A 26,236-nucleotide genomic window follows, 5' to 3' on the forward strand; every position below is an offset into this window, starting at 1 on the left:
GTAAGCTACAGCTACACTGCCGTCTGCCATAACCAGCGCGGTTAGTGTTACATCGGTGGCAGCCGGAAGTCCCGGCCACCGTTACCCGCGCCCACTTCCGCCCGCCCAGCCTACGGGCGCGTCATCATCACTGACCCTGCCGCCCCACCGTCCCACTACTTAACTCACTTACAAAGGGTTTTAATAATTTTATAACAAGCTCAGTTACAAAGTATAGCTTTTTTACTGAATAAACATATACATATAAGTAGGTATACTCATTTTGTATTGTACACATTAGCTCTTCCTTTACTCTAAGAGTTTCTTATATCTTTATATACCTGTTAGAGACAAAAATACATTTATGTGGTAAACAAATAGACCATCTCTTTCTTTGCTTTATTATACCAAACATGTGACTATTCTGGTGGTGTCCATGGGTGGCACTGATCGCTTACCATCAGGTGACTCGTTTGCCACCTATTCCATAAAAAAACATCATATTACAACACTTTATTTACAGAAACCTACATACCTAAACTATTTCCAAGAAATAGCAACAAAACTTATAAAACCAATCCACTTCTCACCATAACTAGACAAAGTTCATCATCATCATCATCATATCAGCCATAAGACGTCTACTGTTGAAGACACGTCTCCCTCAATGACAATGAGTAGACAAGGTAAACAATTAGAAATTAATAACACCCGCACCACATCAAACACCACATCACATTCCAATGAATCAAAGCTCTCAGCCGTATAATTAAAAAAGTAATCGAGAAAGCTAATCGTGATCAGTAGAAGTTTATCAATCGCGAGTGACTGAAGGCCATTTATTTCAGTATCATTTCATTAATACGTACGGCTGATAGAATCGATTGTTTAAAGTCGAGGACACACTGCCGACCCACTGCGGTGAACAAATCGATGCGTACCTACCACTATATATTGGCTTCCGATTTCCGCAGAGTTTCGCCAATTGTGCGCCAAAGGGGAACGCATTATACCGATTTTTGGGTTGGTATTTGACAAGTATTTTGTATTGAGTTGTATGATTTATTCCTTCTATTGCTGTAAGGCTGTAACAACACATTTGTGCCCACTCGGCTCTTCCCGTGGGTAATGAACCTTAAACTGACCAAAGCATTTGACAAAGACCGGGCAGAAATCTTTAATCCCGTAGCTGCGGACTGCCTAGCATGTTACCGGGACTCCGGCTCGAAAAGCAGGAGCAGGAACAGGGTGGTTTTTAGTCAGTAAGAATCTGATACTGCCTCTCGCCTCGTTCAAGGCGTGAGAAGCCATTGGACGATTATCCCCACGTGAAAAAAGGAAAAAAACCTTCTTTAATAAATGATTTTTGCCTTTGGAGATAACACTGGTAAACAGTATTTTTGTTAAACAAAATTGAGTCGGTTTTTTAAACACTACTACCTACCCGCATATAAACCTCATACTTAGTTTTGTTCGATCACACTTAGTTTCCATCAAATATAAACTAAATTGATTACGCGAATTTTGCTTACCGACGTATGTTCCCGATAAATTAATATTGAATTTTTGAAAATTAAACGTTTTTTTTTGTGATTGTCGTTTCTGTACATCGTAATAAGATGCCCAGAGTGTGTGTAAACCATCCTGATAATTTTGTTACATTTGCGGTCAACTTACTATTAAAAGTCAACGTCGTAATTTGACACCATTAGTTAAAAACTGTTATTTTAATTATATCAGCTTACAAGAATATGGGATGCAATATGTCGCTCAAGATACACTTCTTACACTCTCATTTGGATTTTTTTCCTCAAAATTTGGGAGCCGATAGTGATGAAAATGGCGAGCGATTCCATCAGGATATATCCAACATGGAAAAACGGTACCAAGGCAAGCGAAGTCCGAACATGTTGGCTGATTACTGTTGGACACTCAAAAGAGATGTACCTGACGCTAAATATTCCCGAAAATCCTGAATAAAAGTCAAATGTTAGTTGTTTTTCTTGATTAAATTCAATTTTCAACCATATTTACTTAAAAAAAGTGTATTGCAGTTGCAAGAAAACTGAGGGTGACTGAAACTTTTCAAAAATGCAGATTATTAACAGGCTAATTGTAGATACAAAATATCCCATTCAAATTAATTTAACTTTCATTGAGGTCATTTTTGTCACACAGTGTAATTAGAAGGTTAGAGAATTATAAATTCACCAATGCTACGAAAACCGATTCATTCAACCGACATGAGTTTCTTATACGTAATGAACGTCTTTTAAATGCCAAAACCTCGTTCTAGCAATAAGTTATTAAAGCCAGTGAACGCCACGATTACGTATGTAAGTTAATATAAAAAGCTATTCAACGTAGCTTTACCTTTGTTAATAAGAAATGAGTGAGTCCGAGCAAACGAATTGAATTTCGTCGAAACATTAAAGTTTAACTGAACTCAAGTTACAGTTAACGGATGAACTTGCTATCTGACTTGATACTTTCAGTTACATTTTCATTTCTTCGCGTTGTTCTCTCAGCCGGAGCGATTACATTCCGGGGAAATTGACGACTTATTTGCATTTGTTGGGTCTATTTTAATATGTCGTACAAAGCTTATTAATTAATTGTTTTTTGGTGGGATAAAGAGCATCCTATCACCCAAGTCATCTCTTATACCCTGTCTGATTCGCAAAAACAGGAGTAGGAACGGGGTGGTTTAACGGACAAACATCCAAACAAACAATCTTTCACATTTATAATATTAGTGTGACTTAGCAAGGACTTCAAAGTGGAAATAAGACCGGGTAAAGTATTGTTTTACCTGGAAAATATGAGGAAACTACGAACCATTATAAAACTGCAACAAATGTGTCATTTGCATAGAAAATGTTAATGAAATAATTTCCATTCAATTCAACATTAATGTTCTATCTAACGATTACTTCACAGAAACAAAATGTGTTTTAGTTCCGCGTTCAAATTTTAAATATTGACAGTTCCGAGAGAGTCGGTTAAATTAAAGTGTCGTAAAGCTGGTGGGAAACGAATGAGCGTCCAATGTTGGTTTATAGCTCGTTGCAAATGTACTGGTGTCCGGGGACCATGCTCATGTACTATTTACATGTACCATGTATATAGATACCCACTACCTATGTGTTTAGTGATAAAATGTGTCTTGTTACTTGTTAAGTACGTACGGAATGATTTTTGCTAATGTTTTTATACAAATCTGTATGGTTTTGTTATTATGATCGTAACTGAATTAAACCAAAACGTTTTATTGATTTTAGATGTTTAGATATATTGACCAGCTGTTTATGGTATTACATATATACTTTTAATTCTTATAATTATGACTTTCTTCTTTAAATCATTACTTACTTTATTCTCATTATTACCTACTAAATTAACTTAATTCCTTTCTGACGATTTTTAACTAGCAAGTAATAAACAAAAAAATTTATACAATAAAAACATTGTTATAATATATGTATGTATTGGTAAAACAGCAACACTTTTCCAAGGGTTGAGCTCTTTACTCTTTATTCAAGATCAATACACAAATGTAAATATATTCAACATCAGCGGATCATAATATAAGGAGGTTCTATTTCCTCTGAACAAACACCTCGTTCCCTAAACTTTATTTATTGAAATGATGAAGAATAAATGTTTTGGCACGTCCTTGAGATAAAGGGGACTGCTAGGGATGTCTTTCTTTGGGACCCTATCCCTCAATCTCGTAATGTGTTATCTTATTCAGTGGTATTTAACATTTTAGCATAAAAATGCAAGTCTATTTCCAAAAAAAGAAAAATAATTATATAATTTTTAAGTAATCACTATACAGCCAGAGAGACATGCTTAATGTCTAAGCTCTTTATCGAGCACCGAGTTGTTTTTAGTCAAATAAATTACATTCGTTGTTATCTCACTTGTCCAAGTTTCCCCACGAACTTACATTACTCAAACCTACTTTCTGATTAGCATAACTTCACAATTTTTCTCATTCCAGGCAGAACTACAAGTACAATGTAGATAACAAACCACTTTCCACCAGTTTTGTTACGAGTCCCGTCTATTACTGCCTCGTTGGACGAGTGGTCGCTACTTCGCTAGTGCGACTGCTGGGTCTCGGGTTCGATTCCCGGGTCGGACAAAATTTCACTCGGCTTTTTTCGGTGGTTCGATTTTTTTCAGTATTAGCACGAGGTCTGGAATTGTGCCCAGTATATGGCAATAGGCTCACCCACTGTTACGTGGGACTTATAACACAAAATGGGGAAAAGTGGGCGTGCATTGCACAATGGCATTACGTGTCGTTATGTGCACCCAGCTTCGGGGATAAACGCCGTGCCACATATGGTACAATCCCATCTAGTAGGGTAACATCAATAGTTTGGGTAAACTTAAAAACTTCTTATACTATAGGTACTATAGAAAAAGCGTAGGTATAATCTATATATATATATATACCTTTATGTAGAAATAGACACCATCATACTATTATGTCAGCTTCCCATGACATGTGTGTGGGCAGTATGAGCCGCGAACTCATAAACATAGTTCCACAAAGGCCGGTAACCACGATTCTATTATTATGTTTATTGCTTATTTTCAGTACATTGTCTCATGTTAATTACTGCCTACGTTGTTCGCGCTAATTTTATGTTTCCTCTGATTTTACTTTCGCAATCTGATACTGATGCAATCAATCAAAGAGGAGAGAAGTTAACATTGATTATTTGTTAACACAAACAGCTTTTCAATAGCTAAACATTGTACTCTGTTTGTAAGAAGTCCGTAAACTTATATATATGACTTAATTTAAACCACATATTTTTTATATACGGTACTTTGAGCTAATTTTAACACTCTTTACAAATACGGCATATTGCATGTCCATAACATTTTTAGACAACCTATAACATTACAACCCTTCTGTGGTCAAGGAGCTGTTCGCACAGAATTTAATACTTGTTATTTGTCTAATATTGTTTAATTATTTGTATGAAAATATAAATTTTTATTTTCGGTTTCCGTTTAATTAATTATCTCCATACTGAATGACAGTAAAAACATTACACTATTCTATATGCTCATTCGTTCAAAAAACTTCAATCACTTTTCATTTTCAGTGAAGCTTTTCTCGAATATCTATATAGACTTCCAACGACTGAAAATCCATTTTCCCATACATTTTGTCCGCACAGTGGATAATGGATTGAGCCATACACTCCGCGCCAAAATAGAAACAGTGTTACAAAGTCAGCACATATTATTCATGTGACATGAACTGCCGCCTGGATCTGACGTCCGGCTCGTATTTGATTATCGGAATGCCGTCGTTCAGGTCATAGTGCACCGGTCCGGCTATTCTGTTCCGTGTTCAAGTATCTGAGCTTAATTTGTTGAGAGTAAACAACCGGACTGCGCCGGACTGCGCCGGACACGTCGCTTGCGAACCGTTTTAATTGAATGCGCTGTAATTACTTTGTATACGAGTATGTATGGTCGATTTTGAAAGTAATTAAAATGTAAAGACTAGCTTGTGTCGTGTCCAGCACGGGTAGTCCAAAATACATAAAAGTCTTTTATGTGACTTACTCATTTTGTCAATCTGGAGAAAGGTTCCAATTTACTCTATAGGCACAATATAATTTGCTATTAATCGAAGTCACAACATCACTTGTGGCCCAAATAATAAACTCCGAAATAAATAGATAGCCACAAAAGCGTTTGGAACTCTACAAATGATGTTTATGATAATGTTCCATCCCGAAGCTACTCCAGAATGCCGTACAATGTGAAAAATACCATCATTAACCTAAAAACGTGTTAGAATATACTTATAACGAACTCGCAAAGTAAATACCATTTATCATGTAGCTGTAAGCGCGGTACATTGTAAACAAACGATTGTGTCTATACAAACATACATACAACTACTTATATATCATATTTTCCTCCATAATATTATAATGTTGAACAAGAGTCAAGCTCTATCAGGTCCCAGACAACGCGGCGACCCCAGTAATGAGTCTTTTGTCACACGTAATTGCAATTCAGAAGCTCAACTAACCGCAAACAAGTTCATAATTTACTTTGTCAACGCTTTACCGTACTTGAACACTCGAGAACAAAAATTAAAAAGCTTTAAATTTAAATGTTCCGAGTTGTGTGACAAGCACACGGCTGTGAAGTAAACAGGACGCAAGACTGCGGTTGAAGGAGTAAGTTGTCAGGAGTTGAGAAGTTCATTAGCGGCTGTGAGCGCTGCTGGGCGCTGCTGGGCGCTGCTGGGCGGCTGCGTGCGGCAGTCCCCGCGGAGGTCGCGAGCCGGCCGCTCGTCCCGCCCGCCCATATCACACACATATCCGAGAGACCGAACGTAGCCAAACAAACTTTGTTTATCCCAGTACACTTGTGACACGTATTGCTTTTACAACATTTCTTACTATTGTGATTTATATTTAGCTCGTTTTGAAATTCGGTAAGTGTAATCGAGTGTCTTTCGTATTTTCGATGCCAAAATATTGCAAAATATATTTCTCACAATACTACTTTGTTTAAAATACTTTCCTAAACATGTAATTAAAACAAAATAAGTTTATATCTGCGCTCCATTACCAATGGTGAAGTTTTCCCGCTTTCCCGCCATCCGCCGATGACGTAGTGAGTAGCGTGCAAAGCTTGTGAAAGCTGCGGTCAACGTGCAAGTGCAGCGCAGCGCGTGACATTCACAGCGAGCGTGTGTGTGTGTGTGTGTGTGTCGATACCTGCTGCCATTGATTTATACGTTATACGACTGTATTGAGATATTACTAGGAATGTGGACATGTTATTTGAGTTAAGGCCAAGTATACAAAGTATAGTTTTAACTTTAGTATTCTGATGTTATAATGTTGTAAAGATATTCAGAATTTTTATTCTTTTTGAAAACGTTAGTCGACTCTAGGATGTTCTGTATTGCAGAGATTCCAACGCAAAACAATTATTTATATTGTCGACAAATTGTTGTTTCTGGTCTAGATGTAATGTGTGTGTGCAATATATTAAAATGCACCTATAAAATTGAAACTCTATTTAATAATTAACATATAATCAGTACCAATATAGTAAATACCAAAATACCGATTGCACAAGAGAAAGCCACAATGTACTCCACAATAAATGATTGATAATAATCATCAACTATGATTACCTCAATATATAACAGCTTGTAGTGGTTAACGAATAACCACGTGATTATATACCAATTAGTGACCACAGTGGACACATGTTTACAGGTGAACAATTACTGTGAATTATGTACAAGTATATAATTATAAAGACTACCTATTTCTTACGGCTTTACCCACGTGAATTTCCCATGAAAGGTAATCTATATTTCATTTGCACATTCCCAACAAAGTAGTTTTAATTAGTTGTTATTTTCAGCTATGGTCAAAGGCCTACCTTCCTTCCACTCGTCTCTTCGTAGAGCGTTCTATAGCTAATCCTTTTCATAAGCGTCAAGTTCATCCCGCCATTTTCTTCTGAGCCTGCCTACTAACATGTACAGTTACAATTTTAATGTATGAATGCTAAATATTGGTTTTGTAAAGCTTAAAAAGATAACAAAACAAAAATACATTCTTATGTATTTTGTTAGGTTATACATATACCTACAGCTTATTTAGGTAACAACCATATAAACTGCAATCGAAATCCAATCAACAGGCTCTGAAATAAAACTCAATTTCGTAAAAACTCGTATATGTGTGAATATAACACAACTGTTTCTTAAGATGAAACAGCTGATTAGTGGAGTCTCGCAGTAGGTACATGCGCGCTCGAAATAACTGCAGCTCACAAACTAAAGCATGTATATAATAACAGAATAGAAACGGGTCCACTATTAATAAAACTACTATTAATAATATAATACACGTGCAATCGTTTATTTTTAGTGACTTGTGGTCCAGTGACTGCACACTGCACAGCTGCCATGCAATATGTCGCAGGTTCGATTCCCGGAACAAATCTTTGTGTAATCCACTAATTCAGTTTATACAGAATACATCAGTTATATTCATTTGTAATTTGAGCTCTTTATGCACGTCCAGTATTCTTTGAAATAGTATTATTTCATGTTTTCAAATGTGAAATCTTTCCGCTATGCTACAAATTGAAATTTCAATTAAATTCCAATAATAACAGTAACTGGAATGAATACTGCATATTTAGAATACCTTTAATTCATAATAAAGTAATTATATTTACTGGGAAATATGTAACTATGTGGTTTTAATGGAAATTAAGTGAAATAAAACAGAAATAAGTTGGCTGATAAACAAAATCTTTTAAAAAACCGATTACCAGCCTGTCTACCAGTCATATCGCTTATTACAAACTCTCTTCTTATAGTACAGCTATATGTAGGTATATAGGTAGGTGTATATAGTAAAGGTATATATACGTAAGTCATGTATAAGTAGTAGGTTGATAGTCTAGTAGCAGAATGTCACAGACCATTGACGACGAAGATGTTTAACAAAATTCACAAGAAGCAGTAGGAATATTAAAAAATATATATATAATTTAAAAGATTTATAATACAACTATGCTTACACATGGAAAACCATTATATTTATACTAAACACAAAATATATAACAATAATATAATTAAGTCACGAAACCTCTCATCAGCCCCATCGATCAATCAAAATCAACTAAAGTTATACATAGTGTACACTACACCTGCCCATCCTCGCAACACCAGTAAGGATATCACAAGGGTCCACAATATTAAAGGCTCGTCAAAACAATAAACAGATTACTATGCAAATAAATACAGGTTTATTATAATGTACGTAGGTAGGTAGGTTTGTATATTCTATTCTACCGTTAAGCCAACGCCAGTTTCCTTTGTCTAAACCGTAATCCTTAAAGAGCTTTGAGAAACCGTTCTTTTATATACATATATAGGTAGGGAGGTATAGGACCTTGATCTCTCACATAAATAATAAATAAATCGGTATACGATGTTGTCGTGTAAAAAGAATAGGTAATATATAAATATACATACACGTATCTGTGTGTAAATTATGCATATTTGTGCTTGTGGATGGAAAAGATTGCTTAGTATAGGAAGATGATATACATCTTCCTTTTTCGAATTCGGTTAAAATAAAATAAAATCTTTCCATATTAAGTCTATACTACGAAGTTTACTCGGCTTGAAACGGCCTTATAACAAATACAAATGTTAATGAAATGATCCCTCTGTTTTCTCCTTCAATGAAAAGAAGCGTGAAGTTATGCTGCGTGAATACAATAGCGAACTTGGAACAACGGGCCAACAACCGACTGATCCTGCCGGTACCTTAGTGTTCATACAAAGTTTTAATTAGCTAAACAAACGAGCATCTAGTTATACTCGCACATATAAGCACCTACATAATATATGTATACTTCACTACGTTATACATAGAATAGAAACTTCTTCAGAAGTTACTATAAGTACCTAACAATAGTATTTAAAGTCAAAATTAATGATTTGCTGCCGTACTCGGAGTTATTTAATGATTACTGATTACTTAAACTAGGTATTTCTTAGTAACGATTTTGTTTCGAAAAGAATTATTGATCATAAGGTACTAGTAGGCTGCGCGACATCACAGCGTCTGCAGCCACTGCTCATGATGGAGAGTCCCACTGTGAATCAAAACTAGTAGAGCGTTTCTCCATTAATTTCTCACAGAAATCGCACACGGCCTCACAGAACACCGATGTGAAACAACGCCTGTTGTGTGAGTGAGGTTACCGGAGGCCCTTCTTAATCTTCCTAATCCCCGATTCCCCAACAACCCTTAAATCACTAAACCCCAAAAGGCCAGCAATGCACTTGTAATGCCTCTGATGTTTCAAGTGTCCATGGGCGGCGGCGATTGCTTACCATCAGGTGATCCGTCTGCTTGTTTACCGGCTTATTCCATAAAAAATATGTACGTCATTTTTAGTTAATTTAAATTAGTGAGGACTAGGTTAAGCAAGTATTATTATTATAACTCTGAGTACAGTAGGCAGTGATGCACATTACGGCACGTAATGCCAATGTACAATATACACTCACTTTTCACTATTTATGTTATAGGGCACCAGGCACATTTCCAGACTCCGTATTTAACCAGTTAAAAACATATTACAAATCAGAATTCATATTAAAACGAGTGTGATTGAAAAAACGACTGTATATTTTGGTAGTTAAAAGCGAAAAAGCCTTTGCTACGAACGTACGAATCGTGAAATAACTTAAACCTTAACTAAACTTAGTTTGGAAAAGAGTTAATACTGAAAACCGATTCCACTGAACAGTTTAAAGCTAACTTCACAGTTAGGACCGCAAGCTTCCATAAACTTTGAGAATCAAATCAATTCACTACACTTCTTTTATGAAACTCCATTTCATGTGATCGTTATTTAACCAGATATTAAATGCTAGTTTGCCAACGTAAATCCCGTGGCAGACAGTTAACCACAAGATAAAAATTGTAATCTTGAAAAAGTGTCGGAAACAAAATGATTTAATGTGAGCCCACTGAGAACATGACTCGTATAGCTGAAGTAGTTTACGAAGGAAAGAAGGAAATACATTAATTAAAATGTAATTGGAAACTTCTGATTTATCTCTTTGAAAGATAATGGTGTTGATTAGCACACTCCCGGACAAGGGGTCTCGGATTTAATTCCCGGGTTGGGTAAAGGATTACTGGATTTTTTTTCGATTTTTCGAAAATTTCTCAGTAGTAGCTCAGAGTCTGGAATTGTGCCCAGTATATGGAAATAGGCTCACCCCCTATTACATGGGACTTATTACACAAATGGTGAAAAGTGTACATTGTATAGCAGCATTAGGTACGTGTCGTAATGTGCACCTCTACCTACCCCTTCGGGAATAAAAGGCGTGACGTTGCATGTGAGAACATTATGTAGTTTATAAAAATCTGCTGCTCTTTCTGTCCCTCTTTTATAAGAAAAATATTAACTTATTGTCTAGTAAATAGAAACAGCGACGACAGTCCTTTGATTTCAATTCTTGGATAAACTGGTTATACTATTACGATTTCCAACAATTTTCCAATAGGTATGCATGTTCTACAAATTCTTAGAATTGTATCAGCCGAAGCGTACTACCTACTTAACTACTACTTACCTAAGTACCTACCTACTTAGTTTACGATCTGTGACTTCACAGATCATTGTTTCAGGAAATCTATTATATTTCCACTTCATAGGCACCATCATCATCATCAACAGCCTAAAATTGGCCACGACTAACCAAAGGCCTATTCTCCCACAGAGAAGTTTTGAGCAATAATCACCACGCTTGCTCATTTCCGCATAAAAATTAAACGTGAATATAATTTTACTACCAAAAATTACACATCCACTCTCCGTCGGGAATACGTTAGCAAACAGCAGGGTTAGCAAAAACATATATATAAATACATATTAAAATTAAATTACAAAAACTGATTAAAACTTACTTGCAATTTAATGCCAGCCAATTCTATGTCAGCTGTACTGTCCATTTACAAAGGAACTACGAACATACATACATATATAAAAACACACACACACATATACACAGACTCGTCTCGTCTTACATTCATAGATGAGGAGTGATGTAATTTCGATCCCGCACGGTAGGAAGCAATCATTGGATGCGCGCGTTCAGAGTATCTACGTACGTTTGATTGAGATGCAGTTCAAGACATTCCCTCACACCTCACACCTCTCATTATGTGCTCTTTGAATTCAATATCTTTAAAGAAGTACTCAGAACAGAAATATCTACACTACTCCAATGTAGATATTTCTGTTTTTATAATTTGCGTAACTGTTTGAAGGAGGAACTCGACTAGTTTCAAGAAACGCTGGGAGCTCATATTCATAAGCAGCAATCACGAACATATTTTTGTTTGTTGATAAAAATGCTATCTTTTTCGAATATAATGGCAAAAGGGATTGCACGCGTTTTAGACATTTTCAAGAACTCTGTTGTTGTTATATAAAGTCTAGAATGGTATCAAGTGCATAGCAGTAGACTCGACCCTTCTCGCTTAGGATTGGTGAAAAATGGATATTGCATTGTTAACGCAGTTCTCTGCCTGCCCCGTTGGAATATATCAGACGTGACGTTCACGTTTTTGTTTGCACAACATTTAGTTCAATGTTTTTACATTAGTTGCCAAATAAATGTTTATTCATCACAAACAAGAATCAGATTACATTACATTAAGAAAAAATGTCACGGGTGTCGTACACTGTGTTCTATGTACTCAACATGATATATTCTTATATAACATCACGTCTGTATTTCCCTTGGGAGGTAAGCTGAAATATAAGCATATAAAATACACATTACATGATACATATATATAAGTATGTCTGCCTCTAATAAAGGACGGGAGTTAACATTATCCGTATGGTTTACTGCTTACAATAGAAGGAGGAATTTTCCAAATTAAAAACGCCCACTTACCCAACTAATCCTATTTTAAGTAACTCTCAAAATGTTCGTAGGTATTCGTTGAAAGCTAATCACGTGATTCGAAGTTGTTTGATCTCGGAGAGAGTGATTCAAAGAGTATGTGTATTAATAGATTGTATAGAAACACTTGACTATTCGAGTTCTTACTTCCTTTGGATAGTTTTACAACCTTGACCGGGGTCAGATCTCCGAAGTTGGCAGCATTTTCCTCACTATGCCAATGTGAGGTCCCTCTTACCCCCCCCCCCCCCCCTTATACACTCCTCCCCCCTCACAGAATCCGCGTGACGCTCGTCTGTGCTGACCTTGACACAGTTACTGAACATTTCGTCACGACTCCAACCATCATCTTTCCAAAACGACGAAAGCTAAGAATTTCACGTAAGTTTGTAGGAAATAACATTTTTCCTACAACACTTACTACTAGCCAATTACCTTAGTTACAAGACCTGTAATAACAGTGACAAACATCAATGACGTTATACTTGAAATGAAAAGAACATGGATTATTTCCTTTTATGCACTATTAATATATTACTTACTAGTCGTGTCAAGTCGTAGTCGCTGGTGACAGGTCTATTCTCTGGAGAAAAAAATACAACTAAATTAATTTCTATTTCAAGAGCCATTTAATCTATAAGATTAGGAAAGACACTATAGTTTACTTGTGTCATATGTAACTCTTAATATAACTAGCATCTGCTAGGCTAATAGTATATTATGTATGTATTAGTTATTAAAATCCGTGTCAGTTGCTAAATTAAACACTTTTAAATTTAAATTGTTATACCTATAATTGTAATTCAATTAGGCACCTAAACTCTACAATTATTATGGGTAACAAATTATATTTCCGAATTATTAATAACTATATACAAAATTAATAAAATGCACATCAGCATAAATGTCCAAAACATTAATTTACCGACCTATACCATTTTCTATACTTATACAATACCTAGCTAGTCACAACAACAACGCTGGGCACAATTCCGTTGATTCATTTCACAATTTAATCTTTAAACTCGTGTCTCCATTCCCGAATACCGAATATTCCGGTGAAATGAACATATCACGCGGACTTTGTGACAGGACAGCCTTTAAAATATGGAAATATTAAATGTACTGTATCTGTGGCGGCACACATACATATTGTATAGACGACGGCGTGGTCGGCGGACACGTACCAAATGTAAAATGTAATTTATTTACAGCATTCCCACGTTTTAAACGAATTAAAGAATGAATTTTGTGAATTGTTTCACATTGATGTTTGATTCACGAGGGAAATAGAAGAGAAAAGCATGAGCTTTACATAAACCATCACAGTCTTAGTTGTATGTTATTTCTAATTTAAACGTTAACGTAATAAATGTTTATGTTCGTCAATCAAGTAGACGAAGTAATCAAGAATTACGTATCTTAATGGCTCGCTAACGAGACGTAAATAACAAACTGCCAATAAAGACTATCAATAAAAACGAAACAGTATTCCTGGAAACGTTTGTCTCGTGTGCTTTCAAAAAGTGTGTTATTAGGTACTTGTTAGTGTCTAGTGAAGCGATGGTTCAGCTGAACCAATGCAATGCGTGCAATAAATAGACCATATAACTAACATCATATTAGAAGTAATTTCACAAGGGGTTGGCGAGTACTATTCTAATCCAAATCGCAATACCTTTTACATTCGAATTTAATAACTGATATCAATCTAAAATCTGTGGATTAAGATTGATTTTTGACAGAAACTTCATTCAATTAATTTAAGCGGTTGTTCGACAAGGTCGACAACGTGAGGGAGAGTCATATTTCGGTACCAATAGGCCAGCTCGACCGGAGTGGTACCACGGCCTCACAGAAAACTGACGGGAAACAAGTTGTAACCTCACTCACACAACGAAAAGTGCGTTGTACCTTTCCCATTCTTCATAATCTCTGATTCCCCAAGCGATTGTTTACCATCCATGTGCACGTTTACCGGCTTATATCATAAAAAAACTTGTTTGTGAACCAATTACTGCACATACTCGATCCTGTTGTACGGTTACCTACCATACCCATGTGTATTTTAAAGGCTTTTATGGTCCTGGAGCCTTCGTCTATTTGCTCAAAACACCCTTAGTAAGCACTAAGCTTTAATTAAAATCTGGTTACCGTTTACGGAATGCCGTAGCATTCCTAACATTCAATAAAATAATTTCCTTCCTCCTTTATAGGAGAAGCACACAAACATTGACTATATATATATTATATCTCCTATCCAGGTCTGTGACCTACTTAATAAGTACAACAAGGACTATTTGAATGAGGGCTCCTTAGCTTCCGTGCAGCCACGAGCCCCGCGCACCTGTCAGACTGCTTGGCGCGCCTCCAACGCCCGCCAGCTACTACAGAACTACGGACATGTCGGATATTAGCCCACTATGTTACCGCACAATGCAGCCAATAACCAAGCACTGGCTTGATTTGTAACTGCTATCATTTCTGGAAGCAAAGGCCTCATAAATACTTCGGGTTTTGTGTTCTAGTCGACCTATGAATAGCAACTCTGATTGTCCTGGAGTTGCTAAAGTTACGTGGTGAATATTGGGTGTTAATTTTTGGCCGTTTTGGTTTAAAACGTATTCTAAATATATTAGAAAATTCAAGTGAACGTCTCATCTCAAGTGGTTCCGTATCGAATGTTTTTGTATTTCTTCTTAACAACGGCACTTTTGGAAAATACATCAGAATAAAGTTACCCAAGTTATGGAACCAAAAACTCTTAACTTTATATCGTATCTGCAAATCATAACGACTATACTTCCACACAACTTATGAATACAAATAACTGGAACACAGTGAGCCAAGCCGTGCCGGTTCAAAGGAACTTTTCTCCGTACGTACTTCTACACAATCTGTGTCAGTTTACTTAGTTTTATTTTATCTGTGTTCTAACTGTCTCCGCGAACTCATTGTGGGCACTGTAACAGCGCTGGCTCAGTTAATTTTATCACTGAAGAAACGATGTCTCGTAAAAGGGGGAGTGACCAGCTTAAGGCAGTGCTAAAGTTCGCCCTCTTTGTGATACCACCATGAAGTAGAGGCGCCTTGGGACAATCTCGTAATACAGCTTCTTTAGTCTGTATTCTCTCTGTGTAATAAGATATTGTACAATTTTGCATCCACTTTGACTTTAAATTCTTATTTTAATTTAATTAGTTCTGACTGTTCTTTAGAGGAGTATTTAATAAAATATAGTCCAGTGCTATCTACTTGTAATTTGCCCCTCGTAGCGCAGAATAACTATTCTATGCGCCACAGTAGCTGCGTGATAAGTTTTCCGAATAAATCCTGTATGACCACCGATTCATACATTAACCACGTGCTTAATATTCAAGTCGCTTTGTGGGAATAGAAGCAGATATACCTAATTTCAATAGTCGAGTAATTCTGAATAAACATGTACTTAATGAACTGTTTATTTATCAAAGAAATGAAAAGGGTAATAAAACGAAGCATGTTTCTCTGAATGCAGGAGCTAAGTGAGAGAAAATTAAGTTTCATGAATATTCGCGCGGAGTCCGCGACGAGAGGCGAGGCTCTCTTTGATAACGCACATTTTTGCCATTTACGTCCTTTGTACTTTCAAAGTTATCCTAAACAAACGAATAATCAAGCATTTTACTAAATATAATCTAAAAAGGAAAAAATAATACCAATTAAACTCAATTTCAATTCCACGTTTGTTCGTAGAATATTTCCAAAAAAAGAATCCAAATTACAATGTCAAAAAGATGAATGAAAGTGTCATAGTGTCTTAGGAAGTTCCATCAGATAATATATTTAAGGACGAGGAAATATTCCTATTGCGGACAACGACACTGATAAGAACTTTAATTTGATGAGCTAAGAATTCAAAGTCCACTACAGGGAGACGTTAGACGCTTGACAGGGTGTAATTTAATGCAGTATTTTTTAATACCGACGTGAGTGCGACCTAGTTTCCCTGTCTTCATGGAGTGACGAATAGTTGCCTATTGTTCTAACCCCAAACGACGGCAAGAATACAGTAGAGTATCATTAATACTGATATAAGCCCGGACACCGAGCCCACAGTCCGCGGGTCGCGTGGTTGCGTGGTCGCCTTTTATGGGCCCAGCTTTAATTCTTTTTATACGCTCACATGACGTCACGGGGCTCTGATTGCCGGCCGCGCCCTCAACCCGCGCCTCGCGGCCTATATGATGACCCGCGAGCCCTCCACGACTCCACTAAATGCCTCAGACAACGCTACATTATTGTGACTGACTAAATCAGTTAAATATTCATGCCGTCTAAGTGTTTCTTTACATAAACACCTTGATCGTAGGCACAAAGTTCGCTTGTAAAGGTTTCCTAAAATAAGTTAGACATAATGAAGTTCCCACACAACTCCCCCTTACTTAGTGTAACTTAGAATGTTAGTGAAAGGTCACGTGCGTCTCAAAAACTGTTGTGTACTTTATTAAGTGGGTGCTTATTGTAAGTTTTGGATGTTTAGAGAACCTACTCCAGGAATTATGAAGGTATAAACTTTACGAAGCTTACCTACACGGATATCACTTTATCTGTTCTTTACAACTTTTCCAACAGAACAGAACAATTATATTTTCAGTCTTTGCCCAGGAATATTAGTCATAATGTTAAATAGAATCATTTTCAACAATAATAAAAGTAGCATTCTAATAATACATTCAGTTTACGCATCAGTAATTCAAATCTGCAGAAGGTGCGGTGAGATTACCGAAGTGCCGGCGAGATACCGACACTACATCTAAGTGCACCTGTCCTGCTCCCACTTGTACGCACTAATGTACTATAGCTATATATCCCAGGAGGATAGACACACATTCTTGTATGTATTTACTATTTAGTGTGTGTTAACACACTGTGTGTGACAATAACTGTGCCCAAGGCCATGTGAGGGCCATGTTACACTGACCTCCTGCTGTTATGTAAATGCAAGTTATTTTTATATGGGTATTAAGTAACGTACACTTTCACATACATATGTACTTCTATATTAGGTACATACTTTTCTATCTTGAAGATTCTATAGTACTAGTACAAGGAATATACTAGTACTACGTAATTAAAGCGAGTCAGTAGCTATGATGCGTTGAAACTTTAAGCCGCGTGGGACTAGAATTTGCAATTCCCGTAAACTCATTTAATAATGTTCAGCTACCCCGATTGCAATCATTGAATCAATATGGCTATTGGCTAGATCTCGTTTAACTTTGTTATTAGCTTAACAAGTTAAAATATTGAAAAAGATAGCCCCGCAATAGGTCCCGGACGCTTACAAACATACTATTTACCGTTCTCTCAGACCCGAAAAAACTATATGAGGATCAACAACAAACAATTGTTCCATGCAGAGATCAAATCCACTACACGTAACGCAACAACCAGTTGGCCAACCACTGTGCTAACTGTGCCATCTACATAGTATTGTTATCAACGCCTGTTGCAGTTAATTAGATGATGTACCAGTGAAGTGGTTGTCCCAATTACAGGACACTTGTAACCGATACAGGCGACATCTCGCGTGGTTATTGGTCAGTCACTCCAATTTATCTTTGATGTAATCTTATCACTATGTTGAAGTCTCCGAATAAATATATCAGTTGTATGTCGGCGCGGTGTGTTGCCGGTGTTACTTTAAAGTGCGGTTTACCTATTTGATTTTAAATAGTCGGAAATGTAAAGTGTTGTGAACAAAAGAAATAATAGTTCAACCTATAATGTGATGTGGTGTGTGTGGTTATTATTGACAGTTTTTGATATTTTCGAAGTAGACTCTTAGTGATATCTACTATGTAGGTATAAAATGAACGATTGAGTACATAAATAAATGCGACTAATGTAAGTATTACTAAAGTATTAATTGAGACGCAATCAAACAAGACAATCAAAGTGTATTTATAGAAAGAAGCCCACAAATACTTCTGAGTACTAGATTATGTATGAGAAATATTTAGAGACGGGCAGTGGGTTTGACACCTGTCTCGTTAAGTGTGCCCGGCTGGATAATGTGGGTACCGGGGCTGGACACAATAACATCGTTGCTGAGAACCTTATGACCAAAATAACGAGTCTCTCAGACGAATCGTTATCGTTGCCATTTTATTGGACTGTAAACCTGAGCCGTGATAATGAATCCTTAATCGAATTAATAGCTTCCAAATGTTTCCAATAGTTCCTCTGCGATGTACCTATGTAGGTTAATCTAGTGACTAATCTTAGGACTAGGAACTTGTTAGGGCAAGCAGATGTAGATAGGAGACCTTTATATTGCATTGGCTACATTGTTACACTAATATAATGTGGGTTCTTACTCTGGAAACCAATCTCAATGTCAATGCAATTTCAATCCTATAAAATCTCAATAATTATTCAATGTCAAAACTATACAACCCCAATCGTAGCTGTTAAAGTAGCATTCAGAGTACGGAATATAAAGCTAAACTCAATACCATTTAATTCATTCAATATTCACGCAATACGGATGCAATGGGCGCTAGTGTTGTAAATCTAGAGTTAAGCGATCGATCGGAATTGGATTCAAAAGTAAGCCCCCTAGATGCAAAAACTGGTCTTAAATCCTACTAATACACGTTTTCAGTTTGTTATTACGATATCTGACTCATTTAATACACCTGCAGATGACCTGTAAATGTCTATGTAATTTCAACTAAACTTATCGGACACCGAACATAGCAACCAAGCCTTGACATAAACATATACTTATGTACCTATATCAAGAGTATTAGCGAAGATGAGCTTCGCAACATCGTAGCAAAGCCTCATTTACCTAGTAGCACTTGTAAAAGTTTAAAATGCTTGCAAACTGGAGGCAATATGTTTAAGGCAGATAAGAGAAGCAACGAGCTTAGCGCCGCATACACTATCAGCTTAGCTTGGTCTGCTGCACTTCACAGCAAGTTACCAACTAGTAACTTGATGCAAATATGCATACTTACCACCAACTTGTAGAGAGGGACGTAAATGTTTAGATATATACATAGACATTAGAACTTTATTTCTTTTAAACTCTTAATAATTACGAACTAATAATGATGTAGATAAATTCTTAACAAATAAGACTTTTTAATGTGTATTTAATATAAATTGCTACAACATGTATCAGTCGTAAACAAATAAGGTATCAAAGGTTTTTAAATTCTGTTTGATTTTATTAAATTTTACGTTTTGTCAAATAGATATTTCAGGAAATCACGTAGCATTTTAGTTAGCACAATAATACATTCATAAGGAATTATTTATTAGGCGACACCAAAACCGACCAATTCACACATTGTTTTTCCAAACTTCTGTTACAGAGTGTAGCAAAACAAACAATTACACACACGAACAAACATGGCGTGTTTATCATCATACACATGTAACATATAATATCTTAATATACAAGTACATTTGTGACATAGTTATAAGTATGACGTGACGTCACCACCTTGAGCTGTCAGGGGCTCAACTCATTAGAGATATTAGGTAACAAGGTAACAGACGTAATTGTACCAAAGGTTGTATACACGTGTGTTAGAAATGTGTAGTCATTATTTATAGGGGTAAAAAGGTGTCACCTGTGTTGTGTAATGTTTAGGTTTAACCTAATAGTTACCTATACCTTTAGTTATTACCCCTTAACCTATAGTTCAGGTTTAGGTCAAATACTAATTGTCGTAAAAATGTTTAGAACTTACTGGCGCACTCGGAGACATTTAATGGTTACTTAAACTATTTCTTAATATGTAACGATTTGGTTTCAAAGCCAATTGCTAAGGACTGGATTAAATAACTATTAAATGACTCTGAGTACGGCGATAACCAGTCTCTAACTTTGATTTACGAAACAACCAATTCATGATTTAAGAAGTAACACCACATTTACTTTGTCACACTTGGACCAGAAGGTAACAACAATTTGTGGATCATGTCTCTTGTCCGAATCAAAAGCTGGCATGTCTCGTAAACCAGCCGATTGCCCAACCACTACGTCAATAAAGTAATCATTTACTTCATAGTAGACACAATATAATTCTCCAAAGGGATATACAGAGATGCTTCTTTCACCTCTTATCTCGTCTACAAGTATCACTTAGTAATTCAGTATCTACAGTCACAGTACTGTATCTGTACAGTAGCGGGGCTGTATCTACAACACTCTGCGAGTCTGTATCGGTACTTGGAAGATGTTATCAGCCCTCCGTCCTCGCTCCTCGTTCCTCGGTCCTCTGCCCTCACAATAGCTGCAGATTGTAAAATTGCTTTTCTATTGAACAACTTATCGGTTTATATGTCGCACGTGGTACGTAGTTTACATACATATTGGTAGAGGGACTTATTGATAATATTCAATAGATTTTTTTACGATGCATTGCAATCGAGTATGTGCTTTTGAAATGGACTAAGTATTATTATTCCTGGTTCTAATTAGTATTATCTTTCTTTAAAAGTGATTTCGTTTTCTTACTTTTTGTTTTAAGATCATTTTATTCATGGGTTTGGTCATATTGCTATGATTTTATCAACCAATTTTCAAGTACTTATTAATATTTTAATTAAAAAACATATTGTCTTTTTTCAAAGAATATTCGTTACAAGTCTTTTTAAAGAAACAAAACTACTTAGACAATTATGCACGATATACTTATATAATAGATCACGACTTTTTCGTCTTTATTATACTAGGCACTATTGAGAGTTTAACCTTCCTGTATAAGCTTAAGCACTGACCTCTCAAACCATTACCTATATCAATGCACTAAAACCCTCAATCTCCGACTAACAATGTCTGACGCGTAATCAAGTACAGTGAGTGTAGTGAGGTAGTGAGGTAGTGACATGAGGCGACACTTCCAGCTCACTACACCACCAGTTTGTATCGCACAACATTATTGCGTGCCTTTGACGGGAACAAACGGCTTGTTAGTCGCATACTTTTATATTGACGTGTAGGGAAACACGTGTAGCGCGGCATGTAGTATATTGTATGTATGTGTGTATGTATGTATGTAGGTGGTAATTTGATTCACTTGATAACGTCATTACATAATAAAATAAGGTAGTTATTTCCAGTTATTTTTATGTCATGTCTGCTTGATATTTGTGACAGATTATCAAACAGACTTAAGGCTATATTTCACCGGGACACCATGGCGGCGCAACCATTCATCGCCAACAAAATGTATACAGCTCTATAGAGAGATAATCACCTGGTGTCAGCTTTGTTGCGCAGCCAATCTGATGGTGCGACCAGCTCGGACAGCAGCACAAAATGTTACTGGTCGCGCCACCATTAACTACAATAGAGCTGTATGCTGTGTCACTCACTCAGCCGCTAGTCCGGCCGCCAGGGCTATCTCTTCGAAATCCATTTTAATACTGTGATTTTCACTGTTTTGTAGTTGGAAATCTGAAAAGTAACCAGTGAGTCAGTAGTCACTTTTATCACTAGTGACCTGAAAATTTGAAATTTTGATCATTAAACATATTTTAAGGACCAATAATTTGCTTACGGTACGTAGTTATGGTAGGTAGATCTATAAATACGATGAAAATTAAGAAGTATTGAGTTACGAGGTAAAAATAATTTCTAAGATCTCGGCGTCGTATTCAACAAGTAAGTAATCGTTTTCTTACAAAGTAATTATTATAGAAATATATTAAAATAGAACGAAGGTACCGTTTGTGTAACTTTGTCGTAAGTTCCAATGAAAAATTACAAATTATTTATGAACTTGATTTTAATCTTCGAAATTAATAATGCTCGAGTGAATTCTTGATAGAAATCTGTTTTAATATAATTTCAGGAGGCATGGATACTGAATAATTTAATTTTAAACAATCATTGTTAGGAACCCTAGTGTTTTACTAGATTGTCTAGCACTTACAAGTATTATTTTAGTTTGAAGCAGAATTGTTTTCTCCTATAAGTTAAGACGTATATTAATTGTTGCTATGTTTAAATTATATCTTCAAAATACATATTCCGCGAACATTAAATTCATCTTAGTACCCTCGTCTAAGATATTATCTGTGAGTACTTAGCCTTATATTTTCGTTGAATCAATTACCTTTGTTACCCTATTAATTCAACAATTGAATTCATGTTTTTCTGCTCAAAGTGGAACAATTCTTACTCAGTTGTTATTCAATGAATAAATAATTTTCATAATATTGAAGTACTAGTCTTAGATACTCGAGATCTCATTAGTTTTTATAATAGAATTAATCTTCTTTCTCGCCCTGTACCCTTAGTACAAGTTTCCTTTATGTTGAAGCAAAACGAAACGAGAGCGCGCTCGGCGCTTTGATTAGCCGGCGCGAGTGCCGAACGCGCTCTGGTTTCAATCTTATTAAACGTAAAATAAACTCGTACTAAGCCCTCTGGTTTTGTTTGGATGATGTTTTTCAATTTATCGGTGAAGGTTTAGTTATTGCTTTGCTTTTGCACAAATATGGTCCTGACTGTATTCTTCTCAAGTTATGTAGTAATCAAGTTATGCATATGTATACGTATTGGTACATATGTATTTCTTTGCTCTTAAATAAATTGAAACGAACCAACAATATGACCATTGAGATCCTCCCTAACAAATACTCAGCTATTACCTCTTAAATCCTCTCTGCCCTTCAATACTGAGAACTCTCGGAGTACCTCTCAACACTTGTATAATCCTCATTGGTAATGGAGTGCGCGCAATCCTATCCACTCTCAACATAAGAGATACCTTACGACGGAATTCAATGAATTACTCAGTAACATATTTACTGTTTCGGGTAGTTTTATAGTGAAATTATTTCGTGGTAATTTTAATGAATATTATTATATTATTATATTCCTTGTACCTCTTGGCCGCTAGATTTACTTAGAATTTTCTTTTTCTTTACTGACTTTAACGTGAAAAATACACTCGAAAGTTCTTTAAATAATTTAGTTATTTGGAGGAATACTTTACTTATATAAAACATTTTTTATAGTGAAAGACCTAACCGAGACCAAGACCCGATTAAAACACAACATACTTACTTAGAAGTAAATTACTTATAGTGCGCTATCAGAAACAGAGCAGCTAATTATAAGCTCAGGATACCAACCTTACCAATCAATACTTTAATAATTATCTACAGGTAATTTTATACTGTCAATTTCTATAAAAAGAAGAAAAAGAAATAGCACAAACTAAACTAAATCGACACAAACCATCGTAACGTGAAGGCTGGACATTGGTGCATCGACTACAATTGTGTTCAAGTGTACATTGCGTGTTGTGTTCGCGCGCGTGTCAGTGATGGTGGCAGTGAGCGAGTAATGTACTGTGCGCGGCGCGATGGCGTGGCCCGGAGGCTCGGAGGCTGTGGAGCTGGAGGTGCAGCACGTGAACAATAATGACGGCGACAGGCTCGCCGTGCCGCGCACTACTGTCGTCAACGGACAACAGAGGACCAGTGAGTATTGTGTTCATAGTCTTGCTTTTAAATAGCCACTGAACAGCACTGTGTTGGTATACAAATCAATAACTGTAAATAATGCAGTGTGCATATGTGGAATTAGCTTTTCGTAACGTAATTTGGGGTTCAAAAATAAAAATTAATTGCACCGCAATGCAATATTTTTTTTTGGCAATAATAATCTTTGATTCCCAATGTATTCAGATTTGTTATTTGCATTTCGAAATCAAAACATAAACAATGAACAATGTTCTGATTGTATTTTGTGATTCTGTGCAACCACAACTATATTTCACAGGGGCAAAATACAAGGAAACATTTTTATTTATAATAAACGATTTAACTGACAAATGATTGAGAAATTGACTGGAATTCAATCAGCCGCGGGTTGCGAAGAAAATAACGTTTCTGGGCAAGATATTATCGACCGAGACGCGATCTCACTTCCCTTACCTCGCAGCCTCCTCAATTAACTTTTATTTGCCTTTTCTGAACGTTTTTTTTTGCATTTTACAAGACAAGGCATGTCAAATTGTTTGCTTCCTTTACGAAGTTGTTCGAGCGATCGGAATGTTTTTTATTTCTTATTTTGTTTGTTTGTAAATATTTGCTTTTGAAAACATTGTTTGTGATTGCTTTTGTTGTACATTTTAGCTCGTTTTGAATGTATTTTTCTGGAGTTTCGTAAAACGAATAGCTCAGTACTACGCAGGTATATTCGTATTGGTTTTTACGGTTCCTTAACTTTTAGTCATAACTAGATGGTTCTTGCTTAATAATTTGGATACATTTCTAAATGCAAGCTCACTCTCTACCAGTTGTTTAGAACAACAATACATATGTATCATACATAATATATATATTGTACGTTACATACAAACGAGGCATTCAGAGTAATTATCCATTAAATCAGAATTAGATAAACAGTAAAACACGCAGCATGGCGCGCCACTCGTGAAATGTTACAAAGTTACGGTTTGTTTCGGTTTACCGCACTCCCAATTACCGCTGACCGCCAATTACGGCAATGAGTTATGAATATTACTCGCACCTAATTAAATAACCGATGGACCGCATCACTCTGTGTATTAATTATGTCCGATCCAATAAATCACAACTGTTCACAAATACTTATTCGCTAGTCTTCTATCATTTTTGCTGCTGAGATGTTGAAACCGAAAAGCTGAAATAAATATTTTGTTTACAATTAACAGTTAGTTCACAGAACCCAAAAATATAATATATCTAAATTAATTATGTTATTCTACACTCATTATTTATATTCACAATACATATTCGAGATATGTTGAAGCGAGGTATATCAATTACATTTATGTATGTAGGTACGGTACTACGAACGACTACAAAGTAAAACACGCTGTCATAGCAACATCACCGTGGCGCTCTCTAGCGGCTAACTAACAATCAACATCAATCGCTACGAATAAGAGCCGCTTAAAGTACTTCAGCACATTAACCGCTCGTAGCCCGTAGCACAATGCTACGCCGTAGCGCACGGAGCGTAGTTTTGAGTTCCACGTAGTGACGGCTACGGGCTACGGCTACGGTAACTAAGTACGTTAAGTTCAGATGTTAATAGGATTATAAGTTGATATATGTGATGTATGGGGGCTGCTGGGGACCTCATGTAGCGCTCATCTTGTTTCGTCCGAAACATACATCTGTTTCATTTTCAACTTGTATTATGTATGTACCTGTGTATACGATATATTTTTGTACATGAGTAGATATATTATATTTTATTATTAATCTATATCTGTTCTATATATACTGTATAGTGCTATATATATAATTATATATAGTAATATATAAAGCTGAAGAGTTTGTTTATTTGTTTGAACACGTTAATCTCCAGAACTACATTTAACTATATTTTTGTTTTGGATGGTGCATAGTCGCATACTATGGCTAATATGAGCCGAGACGCTCGTGAAACTGTGCGGGACTAGCTAGCAGAACATATCTCGGCCAACAATGTTTCGAATATTGTGTTGTAGCTACAAATTAATGTTAATGTGATGCTTGTGTAGATAGTTACGTTAAACACAATGAATATTATAACAACAAAGTAAATTAATTATACAAGACCGACGTCATTGAAAACTTTCTTCGAATTACAATATAACATTATCAACGACAACATTTTACGATTGTGGAATCGAGTCAGTAAATAGAGTCCTCACATCACGACGCGGCCGGAACATTCAT

At 36.1% G+C, this 26,236-nt stretch overlaps 1 protein-coding gene and 1 long non-coding RNA gene across 12 annotated transcripts in view; one reads left to right on the plus strand and one right to left on the minus strand.

The window, feature by feature from the left end:
• The window catches only part of LOC126912598 (uncharacterized), a 59,534-nt gene that overhangs the window by 22,740 nt on the left and 10,558 nt on the right, over positions 1 to 26,236 (minus strand). The window lies entirely within an intron of this gene.
• The window catches only part of LOC118263386 (probable phospholipid-transporting ATPase IA), an 81,763-nt gene that overhangs the window by 9,979 nt on the left and 45,548 nt on the right, over positions 1 to 26,236 (plus strand). The window contains exons 1-2 of one of the 11 annotated variants that reach the window (XM_050705418.1): positions 6,303 to 6,463; positions 23,687 to 24,004. The exons of the other annotated variants lie outside the window; for them this stretch is intronic. Of the exons in view, the coding sequence (XP_050561375.1) occupies positions 23,887 to 24,004 (118 nt within the window). The 5' untranslated portion in view covers positions 6,303 to 6,463; positions 23,687 to 23,886. Of the gene's footprint in view, positions 1 to 6,302; positions 6,464 to 23,686; positions 24,005 to 26,236 lie in introns of those variants that run through there. 11 annotated transcript variants of the gene reach the window in all.

The sequence above is a fragment of the Spodoptera frugiperda genome, chromosome 27 (assembly GCF_023101765.2).
Source record: "Spodoptera frugiperda isolate SF20-4 chromosome 27, AGI-APGP_CSIRO_Sfru_2.0, whole genome shotgun sequence".
Classification (NCBI taxonomy): Eukaryota; Metazoa; Arthropoda; class Insecta; order Lepidoptera; family Noctuidae; genus Spodoptera; species Spodoptera frugiperda.